Source organism: Dipodomys spectabilis, unplaced genomic scaffold (assembly GCF_019054845.1).
Source record: "Dipodomys spectabilis isolate Male_0828 unplaced genomic scaffold, ASM1905484v1 ptg000073l, whole genome shotgun sequence".
In the NCBI taxonomy this organism is placed as follows: Eukaryota; Metazoa; Chordata; class Mammalia; order Rodentia; family Heteromyidae; genus Dipodomys; species Dipodomys spectabilis.
In genome coordinates, this window is record NW_024870750.1 from 1,850,569 (window position 1) to 1,870,459 (window position 19,891).

At 39.8% G+C, this 19,891-nt stretch overlaps 1 protein-coding gene across 3 annotated transcripts in view; it reads left to right on the forward strand.

The window, feature by feature from the left end:
- Peli2 (pellino E3 ubiquitin protein ligase family member 2) overlaps positions 1-19,891 on the forward strand; it is a 134,190-nt gene that overhangs the window by 22,329 nt on the left and 91,970 nt on the right. For 2 of the 3 annotated variants that reach the window (XM_042682517.1, XM_042682518.1), the window contains exon 2: positions 17,645-17,774. In XM_042682517.1, the coding sequence (XP_042538451.1) occupies positions 17,645-17,774 (130 nt within the window). Of the gene's footprint in view, positions 1-14,204; positions 14,257-17,644; positions 17,775-19,891 lie in introns of those variants that run through there. The other variant, XM_042682519.1, reaches the window with a different exon arrangement.

The following is a 19,891-nucleotide window of genomic DNA, read 5'->3' on the forward strand; positions in this document are numbered from 1 at the left end:
TAAAGCTAGGGACATTGGTTTTATGAGTTGTAATCCAGGTTTCCCTCCACCCTCCATTGCCCCAGATTTGGTGAGTACTCTTGCAGATTGGCTCCTGTGGCCTCTGACTGACCCAGCCCTTTGTTAGGCACTTCTGTGGTTTTGGTACCACAGATGTTGCCCTGACACATCTTCTCTCAGTCCCATATCAACTACTTTTCCAAGGAGTCTCAGCTCTTACTGAAGATTGATGATAATACTTAGAACCAGGATATGAATTTGAAGAGGGCTCTTCACTTCTGGGTTACCAATGTGCTTGTAGGTCCCCTTGGTGGACAAAGCCAGGAAAAGCTGCATATTTTCTCCTGCGGTTGCGTATGTATTGATATTTTTGTACTTGTTTGTGCATATGTTTGAATGTAGACATCAAGGTGCTCATTCCTCAGATTTCAGTCCAACAGCATAATTTTCATTCTGCACCCCCCCCACCACCTTTCTCTTGTTTCTAATCTCTGTTTTAGATGAGAGACTTGGCTCTCATTACCACCGTGCGTTTACTTATTTGTTCCACTCCATGGTATCATTGAGGATTCAGAGAAGGCTTTTTCCTGCCTGAATCAAGACTTGTGTTAGCTTTATGTCAATGTAACAACCTGAAATAATCAAGTTATAAGGCAAAAAGTGTCTTTTAGCTCACAGTTTCAATGGTTTTAGCCATGTTGCTTTGAGGAAGGCAGTATGTCACTAGGAAATGGAAAGGTGTTAGGTAGGACAAATCTGCTCACCTTAATGGCTGGGCAGTGAAGAGAGGCTAGAGTTCTACTATTTTCTTCAAGGGCACATGCTAGGGGTTCAGAGACTTCCCACTAGGTCCTCTTCTTCAGGGTTCTGCTATTCTCCAGTGCCAAGCTGGGAATAAGCTTTTTACACATGGGGCTCGAAGGGACTCTTAAAATCCAAAGTAGGATTCAAAGCAGGACCTCTCAGATGTTATGGCTCATCTTTGCAAAGATTTAACTGACGATGGGCTTTACCATATTTACAAAATACATTTAGTAAGCACCTAGATAGTTAGGCTGGATAACAGGGGACTGTAGCTTGGCCAAATTGATACATGAAGCACACCTAGGTGCATGTATGTATTTATATATGTAAAACATCATCTAAACATTTATAGACATGATGAATATAGAATAACACTTGTTGGAATTTCTAATGTCAGTTTTAATTGTGGTTTTGTTTATTGTTTATCTTCCTCACTGGGCTCCTGTCCATCTTTCCTGGAATTGCCAGCACTTAGTAAAGTACCTGGTATAGTGTCTTGCTGTCAAATGAATAGAATGCAGGCTACCCCTCTTAATATTTTATCATCATTAATTTTGCCCCTTTGCCAGTGCTTCCATTAAAAGACAAGAATGATCTGGGAAACCCAGTTTAGAAACAGTATAGGAGTTCCAAGGAAACCTTTAATAAATGTTCTCTTAATTTTGGGTTAATATTGAAATAGTTCACAGCCTGCATCACCTACCTTCCCTCCACTCCTTCAAGTTCTGCTTGGTTACTTTTTAAATCGAACTTCCTCGTGGCTTCAAGCTACAAAATAGGTGCATTGAGGGCAGAATCAGAGAGTAGCATTTTGTGATTTTGTTGTTTTGGAGTGACAACAGTGTAATGCAAATCGCCATTTATTCAGCCATGTTTTATGAGAGTTATTTCTATGTGGTGCATTAACCTTTGGGCTACAGAAGGAAAGGTATCAAATTGGGTGTGCTGGTAGCTCTCACCATAATCCCAACTATTCTGGAGGCTGAGGTCTGAGGATCACAGTTTGAAGCCAACCCAGGTAGAGGAAAGTATGAGACTCTTACCTTCAGTTAACCAGCAAAAAAACCAGAAGTGGAGGTATGGCTCAAGTGGTAGAGTACTAGTCTTCAGTGAAAAAGCTAAGAGACAGTGTTCAGGTCCTGAGTTCAAGCTTCAGTACCAGCACACACAAAAACATTTTTAAGAAAAGATGTGGATTCTGCTATTAAAGGATGTATTATATTTTACTGCTCTGTTGAGTTTGGAGATGATGTACTCTTCAAAAGGTTCATGTGTTGGCCCTCAGGTGGGGGATTCAGTTGTGAAGTGATTGGATCCTGAGAGCTCTACTTAATTAGTAGATGGATCCCTTGATGGAATCGTAATACGCTAGCATTGGTGGAAAGTGGGAGGTGGTGCCAAAGCGGAGGAAGTAGGTCCAGGGGGGTTTGTCCCTAGTCTCTATTTATCCTTCTCTGCTTCTTGGCTGCCATAAAGATACTGCTCTCCTCCTCCATGACTTTCTGCCATAATTAATACTCCTGCCTTTCCATGGACCTGAAAGCAATGTATCAGCTGATGATGGACTGAAACCTTAAGGACCATGAGCCTTGAACAAGCATTTCCTGTGTTTTACTTTGTTTCAGGTATTTGTCACAGACACACACTCAAAAATAACAAACACTGCTTCTCTAATTTGAGTGATACTAGTTCTATTTTGAAGGGAAAAGTTGTTTGGAATCCCTTAGTTTTGACTTAGAATACTACTGTTAATAATGTTACTGAGGTATGCAGAAGTCTGTAGCTAGGAATAAGCATGTGATACCAAAGCTAGCAGAATGAACCCAAAGCCCACCAAATGGAAATTTATTGCATAGATCTCCTGTGACTGGTGATGATGTTTTGCTAAATTAAAAGGCATTATTTGCAACAGAAAACACTTCATTGGTTCATACAAAGGTTTTTGGTGGGTTTCTTTTGGTGTTTGTTTTTGGTTTTTTTTTTTTTTTTTTTTTGGTGGGGGGGGGGGGACGGGTCGGCCTTTCCTGCCACCGAATGACTCAGTCTTCCCAATACTAGTTATCTTGAAACTGCTCAAGTCTTGCTTCTTGTGAAGTACAGCATGTTTTTCTGTGGCCTTCTGCTGTCGTGAAGGCATCATCTGGGCAGTAAATCCACCTCACTTGGTTTCCTGTTAGTACCGTATGATGAAAGCAGAAAATTTGCCCCATCTTGAGTTGAAATCCAGTGCAATCTGGGACCTTGAAGATGAAGATTAAAAATGTGTCTTGACATATTTCGGATCCCCAAGAACATTTCCACAAAGCCCACTGGAGATGGGTTTAGTTGGGAGCCATGGGGTTCAGACATATTGTTCCCCCATTGGCAGGTGCCCAGTTGGGTAGAGAAGGGATTATTAACTTCAGGTTTGAAGCTGAAAGGATGGGAGATGAGTTTGGTAGGTTGACAGTAGGGAAGGGAGTTTTCACATAGAGTTCACATCCTGGGTCATGGGCCTTGGAGTGGTGTGCACAGGAGGCAGGCCTGTTAGAGTGTACTGAAAAAGGAGAACTTGTGAAGGTGATGTGACGTCCCGACACAATCCATCCTATGCTTTTCTTACATGTACATGTGAGATAGGAATTTTACTTGATTTTCAAGGTTACGAGAATGAAGCCTTTTTCTTTATTGAGGTGTGTGCTTCATATGTCATTTACTTTGCTCATTGTATAGGTCATTTATAAATCCGTCATCATGGTGCAGTGGTAGAACACATTCAGCACCAGCAGTACTCCTGCTAGTTGTGGTTATTTCTTACTCTGTCTCAGCTCTAGGCAACCACTGGTCTTTCTGTCCCTATAATTTTACCTGTCTTAGAAATTTCATATACGTAGGGCTATACAGTAGATAGCCTTTGTGCCTGTCTTTCTTTACCATCGTGTCAGTGTTTGTCCAAGCAATACATCAGTTCTTTCCTTTTCATAACGGAATGACATTCTGTTGTATGGATCTATCCATTGACCAGTTGATGGACCTAGATTGTTTCCACTTTGAGGCCTTTGTGAATAATGCCATTATCATTTGCTTGTGAATCTGTGTGGCTGCTTTTTGGCTTTTCTTTGGTAGGTATCTAGTAGCAGAATTAATGGGTCTTAACGATAATTGTATGTTTTAACTTTTGAAGAAATTGCCAAGGTGTTCCCCAAAAATGCTGTTCCATATTTCAGAGCATAGAGTCTTATTGGCAATAAATGGTAATGTTGTCATTTATTGGTGAATAGTAGCTCATTTATATGGGTTGGGGAAAAGAAAAAGGTGGTGTGGGATAGATTCATTCTTGGTCTCCTACTTGGTGTTCTGAACACTATACCTGCACCAGTTGTGTGGAGTGGTGCATTCTGAGGATATTAACTTTCTTTGTACTGAAGTTAGTGATTCCCACCTGAGCTAAAACATGACCCTGCCTCCCATTATCATATGCTCGAGTTTTTGGAGAATTAGACAGGAAGCCAAAAATGGGATGAGGAGTGAATGTTTTGAAGTGTGTGGTTTGGGTGTTGAAAAAGGAAACTTGGGTACTATATTAATGTTACCCACACTGTGTTTTACCCACAACATTATTAGTATGACAGATATTTAGAATCCGGTTTAGTACAAGACTGAGGATCTTGTTTGTGTTGGTAACTTGGAATCAGAGGTTAAGGCTGGTGCTTTAGTAGTGTTTGATGGAAAGTTCAGATCACTTCACATCTTACTGAAAATAACTACTAAAAACATCAATGCTGGAGCATGGCTCAGTGGTAAAATACCTGCTTAGCAAGCACAGAGACCCAGTTTCAAGCTCCAGTACTCTCCCTCCCCCATTTAAGGAAATCTACACTCAAATGAAAATTTAGAATTCATAAATTCTAACAGCCGCTTGTAATATTTTGATATCTTTATTTTTATATGCATATTATTGTTGACATATTAACACGATATATGTTGTATTTGATTTTCATAGTCTTTGTTCATTGCTATTAAGAATTATGGCAGAGGAGGCATGGCATTGCACATCTGTAATCCCAGTTACTCAGGAGGCAAGATGGGAGGATGGAAGTTGAAGGTCAGACAGGAGGTAAAAAAGCTCTTGCTTCCAAAACAAGTGAGGTGTGGTGATGCTTCTACCTGTGGCTCAGCTGCTGTGGAGGCAGAGGTAGTAGGATCATGGTCTGAGACCAGTTCTAGCAAAGTCAGTGTGAGATCTTATCTGAAACAAAAACCAAAAAGCAAAAGGACTTGGGGGAGAGGGGGTTCAAGCTGTGGAGTGCTAGCCTATCAAGTAGGAAGCCCTAGATTCAGTGCTGGATTTTGCCATTATAAAGAAGTGATACAATATGTCCATATGTAAAACTTTGCTTTCAAGATTTTTATCTCAAAGTTATTTCCATGTGATGGTCTCTCAAATTAGAGCTAAGAGGTCAAAGCCCAGGGGTGATTTTAGAAGGGTGTTGGTGTATGTTTCTAAATGTTTTTGCCGTGAGTGACACCATTCCCATTCTCAACGGTGGCACAAGAGCACCCTGTCATTTGAACAGTTGGCAATTTGACTGGCATCTAATTTACTTTAAAAGGATATCTGTCCACTAATCATTGTCATTTTCCTCTGTGAATTGTTTTCCCTGTTTTTCTGTGATGTATCAACGGAAATGGATTTTTCAAAACATTCTCATATTATTGCTGCTATCTAGCTTTGCTGGATATGTAATTTTGTGGATTTTGATACACAGAAGGTTTACACTATACATAATCAGGTGTACCAACCCTTGCTTTTATGTTTAGACTAATCATTCCTCAATCAGAGACAAGAAAACACTTTGCTTTTTTAATTTTATGACTGATCTCATTCATCTTTAGAAACTATTACGGAAAGTACTGTGTTTCTTTCAAAGTAGCTTTAGTTCCCTCCCTGCACAAATGACTGAGTAAACCCATTTCTTTCTCAATGAGTGGTTGTACTGTCTTCATTTATTTATTCCAGGGTCTATGTATGAAACACCTCTTCTGTTCCATTGGCTGATGGTTTTTCTGTTCAAGTAATGTATTGTTTTAACTCTGATAGCCATAACACTAGCATTATATCTTTTATAATAGTGTCTCTTATTTTGATTTTGATTTTATTGATTCAGTTAGAATAATAATAATAATTGAGTGAGATAACACTAGGCATCTTACTTTTGTTTCTGATTTTTAGTCAAAATGTGTTTGCTCTCTTTAAATAATTGTGTGAAGGAAGCATTCTTTTTGGCTCTTAAAAACAAAATGCCTTTTTGGTATCTGTAATATGTCTAAATTTGGAAGTTGTTTTTAAGATGGATTTTTATGGGTGAATCACACTTTATTAGTAACTTGCATTGTGAATTCCAAAGTGTGTCCCTAGAGAAAATGAGTCAGCTCCATGCAAAAAAGTTGAAATACTTCCTTTCCTTCACAAGACAGTAGAACATTTTCTTAATTACCAATTAGAGAAAAATTAAAAAACTTCAAGCAGAGAGATGGGAGTTTGAGAAGGTCATTTAGCCCTAGTATTATTCCAAGGAACTCTGCCCTTTTGAAATGTGTTCCAGCTGTCAAATTCTAGTTATCTTGAGGACAGAAATGAACTCTAGGCTTCAGGATCCTTGTACTGATTTGCTGTATATCATTGAAGATGCCTTTTTCACTTGGCATGCTGGAGAATCTAGGCAAGTATTAGCCAGTAGAACATCCGTGCCGGGGGATATGTTCTATCTCCACTGGACTCATGACTCTCAGATACCTGAGCTGTGGCTGGTGGGAAGAACTGAATTTGTATTTAATATAACTTCACATTGAAATTTAAATAGCTATATATGGCCAGTTGCTACAGTGATGATCATATCTCTAAGGTAATCTCTAAGTAGTTCTCTTTGGTGGTACTGGGGTTTGAACACTGGGTCCTGTGCTTAGTATACTGGCATGATTCTGCTGAGCTATGCCTTCAGCTCTGTTTTTGACTTGTTACTTAAAGAATAGAACCTCACTTTTTGCCTGGACACAGGCTGAGCTGTAATCTACCAACTTATAGACTTCCTGTCATTGTTGGGATCACAGATGTGTTTGGATTATTATGTGTGTGGTTGTTAACTGACTCCTAGTACCCATGTATATGTTATTTAGGATAATTGATAGATTAGTGCATTTAATTTTCACTAGTGGGGATTGAATGTGGGGCTTTGCACTTGCTAGGTGGAGCTATGCCTTCAGCACCCTTTTACACTTATTTTCTGGAGAGGGTCTTTATTTATGCCCATGCCACCCTTGGCTACAATCCTCCTACATGCTTCTTTGGGTTGCTGGGATGACAGTGTGCTCCCCCCATAGTTAGGATAACATAGGCATGTCGCTGTGCCCAGCCATTTGGTTGCGATGAAGTCTTGAAAACTTGCCTGGTTTGCCCTCAAACTGGAATCTTCACTTTCTAATTGGATGTTGCTAGGGGTACAGGCCTGAGCTACCTTGCCCAGCTTCACTCACTGTGTTTTCATGGTGAATATGGAAGGGTTTTTCTGTCTCTTTTTGTAGCCAGTGGGTTAATGGTCCAAATCAAAGTTAACTTCTAGGTCATATGCTCCTTTAGCACTGAGAGTTGGTTGTGGCAATTGCCATTTGCTCAGAAGCACTTCTGTGTAATTGACCTTTACCTGTTACTTTGCAGTCATTAAACACAGCTTAAAAAATTCTTTAAGTGAACCTGACTTTGTACACATTTTTATTTCTAATATTTCCTAATCTCATGGTTCAGCTGTTACGTGGAAGGGAGCGAATCTGTGTAGCATTAATGGCCTCATGCTTCCTGGCTCATTAAAAAGTATTTATAAATAATTTGGTGTACAGTCACTTTCCCCCCCCAAACTTTGCCATGTATAATTGAACAAAGCTAAAATATTTTGTAACAAATTACCTTAAAAACTGGTTGTCGAATACAGTAATAATTACATATTCCTGTAGTAAATAATTTGTTTGAGTAATGCCTGGTAATATTCAGTGTTGAATTTCCTTGCTCTCCCTTGTCTATATTTTAGGAATTTCTAAAAAAAATTCTGTGCATTGTATATTTGGAAATATTAATGAGATTAATTTAGGACTTGTAAGAGAGGCATTCCATGAAAATTTGAAACAAGGAGAAGAGATTAAAGTCATTATTTAAATAGTGTTAAAGGTGGTTATAGTACTGAGGTGTCACTGTGAGTTTGAATTTCTGGCTTAATTGTCTCAAACTTTGGCCAGTAACCACCATGTCTTTGTATTATCAAGTTTACTTGAAATACCCACAGCTTAATGCGTGTTTGATGAGGAGGTCTGTATTAAGATACTCTTTTTTTTTTAAAGCAACTTTTGAGATGCTTATTTTTAGAGGCCTCTTATTGGAGTGAAAGTTGAGTATAACAGATTTGAACTAAATTTTGGCTTTGCCAAATAAAGACAGAATTGTCTTAATTCTTTCATGTCTTATGTCATTTTTAGTATTAATCAATTTGTTACAAGATTTTATTATTATAGAGTAAAACTATTATGCATGCTTTTTAATTTAAGGACAATATAGTGGATATAGTGTTTTATTGAAAACCTAAAATATAGTAAGAAAAAATACATTAAAATAAATTTTAAAAATGATACTAGTTTTAAAAGGGATGCATTTGAAATTATTTCTATTTTTAGACTTCTTTCTTCTGAATGGGTTTTGTTTATATAAAAACTTCTAAAATGTGTATGGTTTGACTTTTTTTGTACTTTCTAAAATTATCTTGGCTTGACATTTTATGCATATTTAGCCCTAGATCTTTAGGTAGAAATAAGCTCCTTGGGTTCATTTGCCTTCAGAATGCAGCGCATCAGTTAATTATTATCATATGCTGCTGTGTAGTAAATAATCCCAAAACTCAGTGACTTCAAACAATGATCACTTATTCTCAGGAATCTGAGAGCTGGTTGAGAAAGCTCTTGCCTGAGGCTGGGATGGAATGCCTTTGCTCCACACTGTCTTGGCATAGCAGGCCAGCTGGCTGAGGCAGAGATACCAGACCGCCATCTCTACTAATGAGGCAAGCACACATTTCCAGCCCCAGCTTGCCTCACTCTCATCTGTATCCCAGTTACCTGTTGGCCAGAACAAGTCACATGGTCTAACCCCAAGGCCAGGGTAAGGAAGTGAGCTGGAACTGTATGGTGCAGACAGCAGAGGGCTTGTTCTGGGAGAAGGGAGGAGTCATTGGGATCACTGGTTCAATTTACTTGCTACAGTTTGTGCACCTGACCATCTTAATTTTGGTGATAAATAGTGGTAATAGTAAGATGTTCAAGGGATTTTTAAGGAAACAAATATTATTTAATGTTATTCAAAATTAGTATTTTATGGAATATGTAAAGAAGTGTGGAGTATCAGGGAGCACTAATTTAGGAATAAAAATCTTTTCCTGGTCCTGAATTTTACAAATCACGTACTATACCAAGTCCATTTCTTATTACACCTAGTTTCTTTCTCTTGATGGGCTGTTTTTCTTTTGTAAAGAGAATTCCTGCAACAAAATACTTTAAAAATTAATAAATTTCACAATGATCAAAAAGAAATGTACTCTTTACCTGAATTATGTAATTGTATCCCCTCTGTACATCACCTTCATAATAACAGTTTAAAAAATTTCACTCATAGGGTAAGAAGGAAAATCTTTGATATGAAGCACTAATGTTAATATGTACTTAATTGAAGATATTTTGGGTTGTTAGTTCTAAAGGTAGGGTAACAAGTAGTGTTAAAGAAGTAGTATTCAAACAAAAACATAAACAGCCTTCCCTATTCCTGGCACTTCGCCCACCTTTCAGTGTTTATTGAAAAGTATTTGCTGTTTGCCCTGTAGTGAAGCTGAAAAATGAAAGAATTTAATACGGTAAAAAGTTACCTTGTGTGATTCGCTGACAGTTCCAAGTGGAATGAAAAGAGAAAGATTTCAGATAACAAATAACTGAATATAGATTCTAAACAACCTTTATTTTACAGAGGTTTTGGGGGGGCATTGGGTGGGGTCTAGTGGATTTGCTTTTCATATTTTGTTTTTCTTGGTAGCCTGGTTTGAGGATGAAGTAGGATGTTTGACCTTGAAGAATCAATAGGAATTGAATAAAAGCAGGAAAAAGCTGGGTGTTTACTCAGAGGTCAGCTAGGTGTGGTGCTAATGAGGCTGGGGTCAGGGGTCAGGCCTCTCCGAGGCAGTTGACTTTCTACTCACCTCCTACCACCATTGTACCAAATCTTACATTATGGGAAAGGAAATCCAGGCTCTGAGATGCTCAGGGACCTGCACAGAGGCACATGGAGGATTAGAAGCCCAGCTAGGATGCTGACCTCCTCCCTTACACCAGGCCTCTTGCCACCAGAGGCGGATGGAGTACATAAGTGTGTAAACCCCAGGAAGAGCAATCAGCAGTACTGAGTGGGCATCCAGGACTGTGTTCCTCATATGGAGGATGTTGTGACAGCCTTGGGATGCATTTTGGCACAGAGAAGTGATATTGATGATAAGAAAAAGAAAAAGGCTTACCCACAGCATAAGAGTTGCATCTCAGTTGCCATGAAGACTTGTGAGTCTTTTGCAAACTGAAACAGCCAAATAACAAGTTTACCTCTTTTAAGATGAAATGTCTCTGTGTCCATATTGAATGAAAATGTTTGGGACAGGTTTGAAAATCTTTTTTTTTTTTAATCTGAATTTTTAACTTGTAGTTAAAGTAACATAATTATGGCTTATAAGTTTGCCACACCAGCTAGGAAAGGAGCTGGGGCTAAAATTCCTCCCCTTTCCTTTCCTTCCTCCTTCCCCCCTCCTCCATCTTTATCTCTCTTTTGGTACTGAGACTTGAACTCAGGGCCTTAGGCTTCTTCAGCCTACTTACTTAGCTAGAACTCTACTACTTGAGCTATACCGTCAGACTAGCTTTTTACTGGTTAATTGAAGATGGAATTTCACAGACTTTGCTCCTTGGGCTGATGTTGAACTGAGACTCCTCCAGGTCTGTCTCCCAAGTAGGTAGGATTATGGGCATAAGCCACCGATCTGGATTCATACAGTGTTTTCTAACTCATTCTATTTAGTGCTTGCTTCCTTCTCCATTCCTGGCTGAGTCAGTCAGGAATCAAGTTGTCTTGTGGGTCCAAATCCGGCTTTTACCTTGACACTCCCCATTCAGTTCACCTGATATATGTGCTTTTCATATTCATTGGATATCTCTTTGGAGCAAAGGCCATTTCCAAACAGTAATGGGGACTTGGGAATCTTCTTTGCAACACCAAGGCCTGGAAGATTTTCTGAATGAATTGATGTTTGTAGAGCTCCAACAGGTTATTTCCAGAGGGGATAGACTGTCAAGGTAGTGCCATAATTAGTTCTGTGGCTAGAAATCAAAGTCTGCTATTTATCTTATGAGACTCCAGCGAGTACCATTTCTTAGGTACAGAAAAATAAACATTATTATGTCCTTGGGCTTTATAGTTCATTGGGGCAAGGGAAGTCCAGGTTAAATAATAAGTGAGTTTTGTACATTTTATTATACACAGCTGCACAGTGCATACATGTGGTGAGCAAATGTGAGCTGTGTTAAGACGGTGCCATACTCAAGTTTTATCAGGTCCTGTTCCCTGCCATCCTGCCCCTTGTCTCTGGAGTCTGCAGTGCACACTCTGCTTTTAGTCACAGTAGTTGCTTGTGATTTATTGCTTCCAGTGTCAAATGCTACTTTTGAGGGAGGGCAGAGTCTTCAGTCTGTGGTGAAAAGCTTGGCAACCTGTGGTCCATGATCATTGGATGCTGATGGCACCTCCTCTGAAGCCCGTAGAGCGTCCCTTCCATATGAGGCTCTTTTAAGAATGCAGGCCAGTTCATGTCACCTGGGATGTCTCCAGAACGTGACTGTGGGCTCCTGGCTCCACTTACTTTTCACAAAGGCATTTTTTAGGTGTCAGGCATCTTTTTATGACAGTATCCATGTGGTGTATGCCAAGAAATGCATTGAACTGAAAAATGTCAGTGTTGCCTCCTGGAAAAAGTATGCATTTTGGAGTCAGGCAAAGGTGGATGTAGCTTTGGGAGTCATTCTTGACCTGAGCTTTTGTAAACAGCGTTAAGTTTGTGTGTTTCACATGTTCTGAGCCTTTACCTGTCCACTAGGATCAGTATCTCCCTTTACAGGATTCTTGGTCTGTTGTAAGTATACGGCAAATGCTGGTAATTCACACTGATATGTGAATTCTAAATTGTAAACCAGGAAAATCTCTTCCTTATGTGGTGAGGTACCTTTGATCGTATTTCCATTATCCTTTCTAGCTTCTATAAGACTCATCATTTGCTCACCTATCTGAAGAGTTAGGTTTTCATCACACATTTACTAAATAAATGGATGGTTTGAAAAGTCTTCAGAATTAAAAAAAAAAACGTGAAGCATGAAAGGCATCTTGTGGGCTCAAACCGAAATGCCCTATGCCCTGTTTAGTATCTGAAATAGGTATGTCAGCAGCACCCGGTCATTTGATTTCTACCAACTGACTGGCCAGAAATGCTGCCAGGCCAGGAAAAATTCTGACCTTTTGTGGAGCACTAACCTTTTGCCTTTGTAAGCAGAATTTTATCTTTGTGTCTGGGCCCTATATACAAGACAGTTTTCTTTCCCAGCAGGCTGGGAGGATTTCAGGGCCTGCTGCTAAGTCCCTAATGCACTGTGCCAAGCACCTCACTTTCCTTAGGGTAAATGGGGACTAGAAGAGTCAGGGACAGGGGCAGAGGGAAAATGTTGGTGGTAGTTGTCAGGACAAGAAGAAAGTGCTTAACTTGAAGTAGATTCGGGGTCAATGCAGAGGCTAGGAATCAGGGAGGGTAAGACCACACCAACTGTTTTGGGGTTTTGGAGTTCCAAGGATTATTGACTGCAGAAGCAATAACTTCAAAAACAAGTACTTTAAAACAACACTGTCTTATTGATGGTGTACTTCTGTGGGTCACAGTTTGGTCAGTGCTGCCCACATGGTGTCAGTGGAGGTCACTTGATGGTCAGCTGATAGGTGGGCTGCTCTATAGAGTTCATAGTGACTTCAGTGTTCTTTGGCTGCTTGCCAAGGCTAGCAGGCCAGGCTAAGCTGTGTTGCATGCCTGTCTAGACTAGAGTACATATGTTTTCATGCTTGCTTTAGCATGGCACTCCCAGAGGAGTTGAGTTTCCCAAGGGACCCAGGCAGAAACTGCAAGACTTTTCCATGCTTGGCTTGGGAAGTTTTAGACTGTCAGCTTTCTCTTCATCCTGTTGGTGAGATAGTCACAAGTCAGTAGAGACCAGCCCTGATTTAGAGAACAGAGAATTGTGGTCCTATTTAACCTACCATGTGGTGTTCATTGGCAAGAGAACCACCGAGACTTTCAGGAAATAGGGTGCTAGGTGTATGACATATGATCAAATGGGGCAGAGAGCAAATGATCCTGGGCTGAGGGAATAGGCAAGTTCTAGAAGTCGAAAGGTGGAAAAAGTGCATCATTTTTTCATCATTCCTGATGTATGGAGAAGATGGGAATGAGAGTGGAGGGTCAGAAGGAAAGCTAAGGATTGGAGGCCTTGCTTATTTGGGTAAGGTCTTCAGCAGCCTGTTCTGTTCCTGATCATGGTTGTGCCTTTTTATTCTCATGACTAGGCTCTGACTTGATTTGATGAACCACTTAGAATACTGTCTTTGAGATACAACTTCTTCCAGGTCTTGATTTTCCTGTCCTACCCTGTTTCCTAGAAGGGTTATTTCCTATAATGGTTGCATTTCCCAGGCACTGTCCCAGCCTCCTTCCTTCCTCTACTCTCTATTCCTGACCAGTCTTGATGGTTCACTCTCAAGATTATCTCTGACATTCTACCACAAAGGCCCCCAGATTTGTGGCTTTTTCAAAGCTCTAGACTTGCCTATCCAGTTCCCCCTGCATGACTTCTCTGATTAACTCCATAATTCCATTTCCTATTTCTAGTCGTCCCTGAGCACCAGAGCCAGGCCATGCATTGTCTCTCATCCTGTGCATCCACACAGGTCACCGGCATTGGGTTCTCAACTGTGGCCACATGTGCACACTGTCTCTGGAGACTTGTACATGTGCTGACCTGGAGCCCACCTCAGACCACTGAATCAGAATTTCATGGGCCACAGCCTCCTGGGGTGATTCTGATGTTCACCCTGAAAATAACTGTGAAATGTTTCTCTAATACTCCAAATTATTTCCCCCATTGTTGCTTTGCTTCAGGCCTTTGTAGTTCTCTGTAGCTTTCATAACAAATTAGCACAAGTTTGGTAGCTTCCAACAACAGATGTTTATTTTCCTAGAGTTCTGGAGGCCATAAGTATGAAGTCAAGATACTGGCAGACCATTGCTTCCTTCATCTAGACCAAGGCTCTAGGTGAGAATCCCTTCTTGCTTCTTCCAGCTTCTAGTGTCTCCAGGTGGTCTTTGGTGTGTGCTTCCTTAACTCTGATCCCTGTGTGCCATTCACAAGACATGCACCATTGGATTTAGGGCCCCACCTCTAATCTACGTTGATCTTCTGGGATTCTTGATTACAATTGCAAAGATCCTTATTTTGGGAAGCCACATTCACAGATTCTAGGACATGGCTTGGGAGAGGGACACCATTCCAACAACTACATACTTCCTCTTGTCCTCTGATATAGTCCTCTCTACTGACTCTCAGTGCCTCTAATCATTGGTACACACATTGTACCCTTGAGTTCTGGCCCCTGTCTGTCTCTCCTTTCCTTTCTTTTCCTGCTGCTGCTTCTCTTCTTGAAATTCAGCTCTTGCAGCCTTGCCCCCCTGGAAGCACTTGGTCGTTTGTGGAGTCTGCATTTAGTTTTCTACCTGAGATTCAAGAAAGTTCAAGTGATTTCTTCCTCAAGCTCTGTGCTGCTCTGTGTTGCTGGTCCCATGTGTTTTTCTCACAGCTGTTTTTTGTGTTTTTCTTCCCTTGCAGCAGAGAGCTCTGTGAAAGTAGGAAGCTGATATTTATCATCGTACCTCTAATACTTGGCACTATAAATATTGAATGAATTGTCCTGTAGCTTAATCTAATTAGGACCTTGTCTTATCTTGACATTGCTTTTTCCACCATGAGTTTAATTATTTCCAGTAGGATTTTTTTATACCATTATCATCTAGATAAGTTAGTAGACAGCCTGTAAGTAGACTGGTTTATTATTTGCATAACATGCAATAGCTGTACATCAATGAACAGGCAATTTAAATTAAAATGTTTTCTGCATGTGTTAAGGTTGATACTTGTATCTGCTTTTCTCCCACTTTATATTGGATGTTGCTTCAAACTTGTAAATAGCAGATATTAGCCTGACTTAGCTGAAACTTAAAAAGGGGAAATTCATGAACAGTATGCTGCGGCCATTAAGGCACCCTTACAAATCCTCTTTCCACCTTTATTTGCTTATTGTCTCTGCTTCATTCATCCTTTTCTCTGTTTTTTGGCCTTTGTGCAAATTTGACATCCCCCCCCCCCCATCTCTTATCCACTCAAAGAGACAAGTTAGTTGTTCCTTGGCTCAGTTTTATTTTTCTTAGGATGAGGATGTTACTGACCAGTGAGGATGAGATTTCCATGTTTGACTGGATAGGTCCTGGGTGACAGGAGGCCATCAGATTCAGACCCACTGCTGGGCTCATCTTTGGGAGTTAAGGGACAGATTTCAGAGAAGGGACTACTGTTGGACCTGCTACCATTGCCCTTGTGAGGTCCTGTAGACTGGAAGAGGGTAGCTGAAAGCAAGATGCAGGGGAGGGCTGCGTCAGGATGAGAGGCAGAGGAACCATTGCCAGATAATACTGCATTAGTCATAGCTAGGCCACAGGAGTGAAAAGTCCTTCCAACTCTCCTCTTGGCTTTTAATTGGCTTACATATGTTTCCCTTATTGTAGAATGTTAGCGTTAGGTGCTGTGAAAAAAATCTTAAAACAAAGTGAGTTTATGATGGACGTTTACTCATGAAAACAGTGATCACAAATTCCCTTAAGAAAATAATGTACATTTTTCTGATCTCACCTGAGAAAAGGGAGAGGAATGACTTGAAATATCTCATCTCTTTATTCTAGAGGCATTTTTATATAGCTGACATTCCTTTGTGATGGGGCAGGGAAACAGAGCAAGCACAGTGATAATAACTTCCAGGGATACTGTAAAACCATTGTCTGGATACAGCTACTGACTCAGCTCTTAAAACCCACACATGCTAAATAAGCCCCTTTGTTCCAGCTTCTACATTCTCAGTGGGCCTCACACCCCCCTTCCCTTCCCCACACTGGCGACCTTGAACCTCTTTGCATTGGGCTACAGGACTAGAAAGCCAGGTGTCTGGACAAGACCTTTAGAACAGAAACAGCCACCAGCTGCCCCCTAACTTTGATGTTCTGAGGGAATACTAAAGCAACCATGTTTCTCTGTGTACATTTTAAGTGACTCTTTTTCCTCGTGTTTTGTTTTTGCAGACCTGGAATTTGAACTCCAGCCAGGGAGGATTCTTTCTAATCACTTAAGCCACACCCTTAGCCCCTTGTTCTTTTCCTCAGAGGAACTTCAGCCAAAAGTTCAGATAGACAGTGGTCATGCCATGAGGAAACATGTAACACAGGTCAAAAACTTCCAAGGATAGCTTAAGCCTGTATTAGAAAATAGAAACAACTAGCTACCATTATGCATTTCTTCTAAACATTGACATTAGCCAAAAAAAAAAAAAATCTACTTCAAGAATGTGTTTTTTGGTGACTTTTTGTTGTGGTGATGGTACTTGGATGTTGAGCTCACGTTTGCTAGGAAAGCGTTATTACTAAGCCATGCCTTTTTACACTGTATTTTTGGCATAAAGTCTTCCTGCCTAAGTGCACCTGGGCTGTGATCTGCCTATTTTAGGCTTTGTTTGTGGCTGGAATGACATATATGCACCTTTATGCCCACCTTCTGTTGAAGTGGAGTATTATGGAGTTTTCTGCCTGGGCTGGCCTGGAACTATAATCTCCCTCAATCTCAGCCTTCCATGTGGTTTAGAATAACAGGTAGATACTACTGCACCTAGCCCTGGGTTAAGAAGGGAATTTTAGGAACTTTTCTTCCCAGACTGGACTTGAACTATGATCTTCCTGCTCTTAGGTTCCCAAGGAACTACAAGTATAGGCATGGTGTGACTTGTTGGACTTGTTGGACTACGACTCATGTATGATGTGTTCAAGATCTTTTTTGGTGACTCCAACAGTGTAGGGTTCAAATGAAAATGGGAATGAGTATAGAGAATTCAAAAAAAAATTTTTTTAAGGCAACTCAGTTTGGTCTTCTTACAAATAAAGATCTTACAGACATCATTAACATGATTGGGGAGAGATGAGGTTTAATGAGTATGCTATTTTCTAACTAGTTCACTTAAAAATATTTCTCAAGTGTTTCTCTGGGGTCCATTAGGATGATGCTAGTTGAATTAAACCAGTGATAATAAGGCCTGGACAGAATAGTCATTTGCTTATTTATACTTTTTCAGAAAAGACTTAGAGAGCCTGACTTTATAGGGGAGAAAACCTATAATTACTTGTACATCGCTCTTAAATTATTTCTGGAAGTGATTTGCATTTTCTTACAGCTGATTTCTGCGTTGCTGCCCTTGCCTTCTGTATGTGATGTTTGGCAGGCAACTATTTATGACCATTCCTGCCTTTTCCCTTATCCCATCTGACTTCATGCATAGAACTTTTGAGATTTTCAAAAACAAAAAAATGAGCTCTTTCATCTCTGTTTTCAGGTACAATGGTGCTTTACCTAATGGAGACAGAGGACGGAGGAAAAGCAGATTTGCCCTCTATAAGCGGCCCAAGGCTAGTGGCGTCAAACCCAGCACTGTCCATGTAATCTCCACACCCCAGGCATCCAAGGTAAGTGGGCCTGGCAGAGTCAGGCAGGCCTTGGAAACCAGTGACTCACAGCTTCCTAGTTGGCTGTTCCCTCTCATGTGTGACCATTGGAGGTGGGGTAGCAACTGTGAGAGGCAGGCTTGTGTATTGCAGGATGTTCAGCAACATCCTTGGCCTTGACCCACCAAAAGCCAGTTGTACTCCCCTATCTCCACAATTGTTAACAGACCCAAATGCTTGCCCTGTTAGAAACTACTGCTTTAGTATATGAGGCAACTAGTGTTATCAAGTTAGAGTAGTTGTGATTGGAAGATACATGATGTGCTCAAGAGTTTTTGTATTGTCTTGATATAAATGTGTATTAATTAAATTACAGTTGCTGTGCCCATGAAATGATGGAAAGAAAGAAAGATATGAAGTAAAGTTACGTGTTTATAAGAAGTCTGTTTACATATGTTATGGGAAGAAATTTGATTTGAATTGAATGATAAATTGAAAGCAATATTATAGTGTCTCATATGTTTTCTGATATATAAGCAGAGGGCAGGTCTTGAGTTTCCATTCTGATTGATATATTACATGTATTAAGTTTTTTATGTTCTTAGAATGTTTTTTTGATGTATAATACGGTTTTCTTTTCTATGAATAATGATATTTACCTGTGGTATTTCACCTGAGGCAATGGCTGTACATTTTATCCCTGGCCTGGACCATCCAGAAGAAGTTAAGTTTTGGTTCCCATTTTTACTGCAAACTAACATTCAGAAAGCAGTGGTAGCTCTTTGGAATCAAGTGTGTGCTGTTCCTAAATCAGAACCTGGAGATAATCATAACCTTACCAGTTAGAGTGTTCTATCAGTGAGCAAATAGGGAGAGAATAATATAAAGCACTAAGCAATTGGGGAAGGGAAGGTTAATATTCACTAGACAAGCTTTGACTAAAATAAGAAATAAGTATTTTAGGGAGAAAAAGACATTTTTATTAGGGAAACTAAGTAAATCCAGTTTTACAGAGATTCTAAGGAACGAAGAAGGTAAAATGGCAACAAATCTTGGAAGTGGTCAAGTAAAGGTAAAGAATATTTTTTAGTCCAAAAATACTTGCAGAAGGAAACCAAGACAGATAGTGGATTTTTCTAAGAAGTAAGTATGTCAGGAGGCAACAATGCTTGATAAGAAATGTACTCATTATCTTGCTCATGTAACTATAACCCCTCTGTGTACAGTATTTTCACAATAAAAAAAGTTATTTAAAAAAGAATTAAGCATGTCATGAGTACCATTTCTCCTGTCTTTCTGTCTGAATTCTTTCCTTCCTTCCTTCCTTCCTTCCTTCCTTCCTTCCTTCCTTCCTTCCTTCCTTCCTTCCTTCCTTCCTTCCTTCCTTCCTTCCTTCCTTTCTTTCTTTCTTTTCTTCTTCTTTCTTTCTTGCAGTAATTGGGGTTAAAATCAAGCCTCATATTTACTATGTAGACACTGTATTGCTGAACTGTACCTCCTGCCTTGACAGAAAGATTTTAGTATTATAGATTTGTTCCTAAAAGTTTTGTGTATTTTTGGAAATTTATCTTTCTTTTTAATCTGTATTACTGTTCCTTCTTATATTTAATTTTTTTAATCGTAAGTTTTATATTGATAGAAGGGCTGATGCTTGAAAATCATGGAGATCTTGCTTTGATTACTCAAACTTTGTTTTGTGATATAATGTAAAAACTTGGCTCCTAGGAGAAGCCCAGCTGCTTTTCCTCTTTTTATGCCTAGTTTCTGTTGTCAGTTATACATTTTTTTTTGGTTAGTTGTCTAGGTCTGTCTTTAAACATATTACCAATAGTACTAATAGTAGGGGAAACCAGATTTTGGGCTTGATTTCTTTTGTCTTAGCCTGGGGAAAAATAGCTCTCCAAGGCTTCAGGCTTCTCAGTTTACTGAGTATAGGAAGGAGTTAAGTTGAGTCAAATAAGCAACAGAAATTCTGGCTACAAAATTCCCAAAGTTTAAAAAATGATGATAGGATAAAGTTAGAAGTAGCTCTGAGAATCAGAAAAGTTGAATAGCCAAGTTTTGTAGAGGAAAGAAGCAGAAACAATGGTAGTTAACATGAGTTTTCTTTAGTATGAAGTGACCGGACTCCCAAGTAC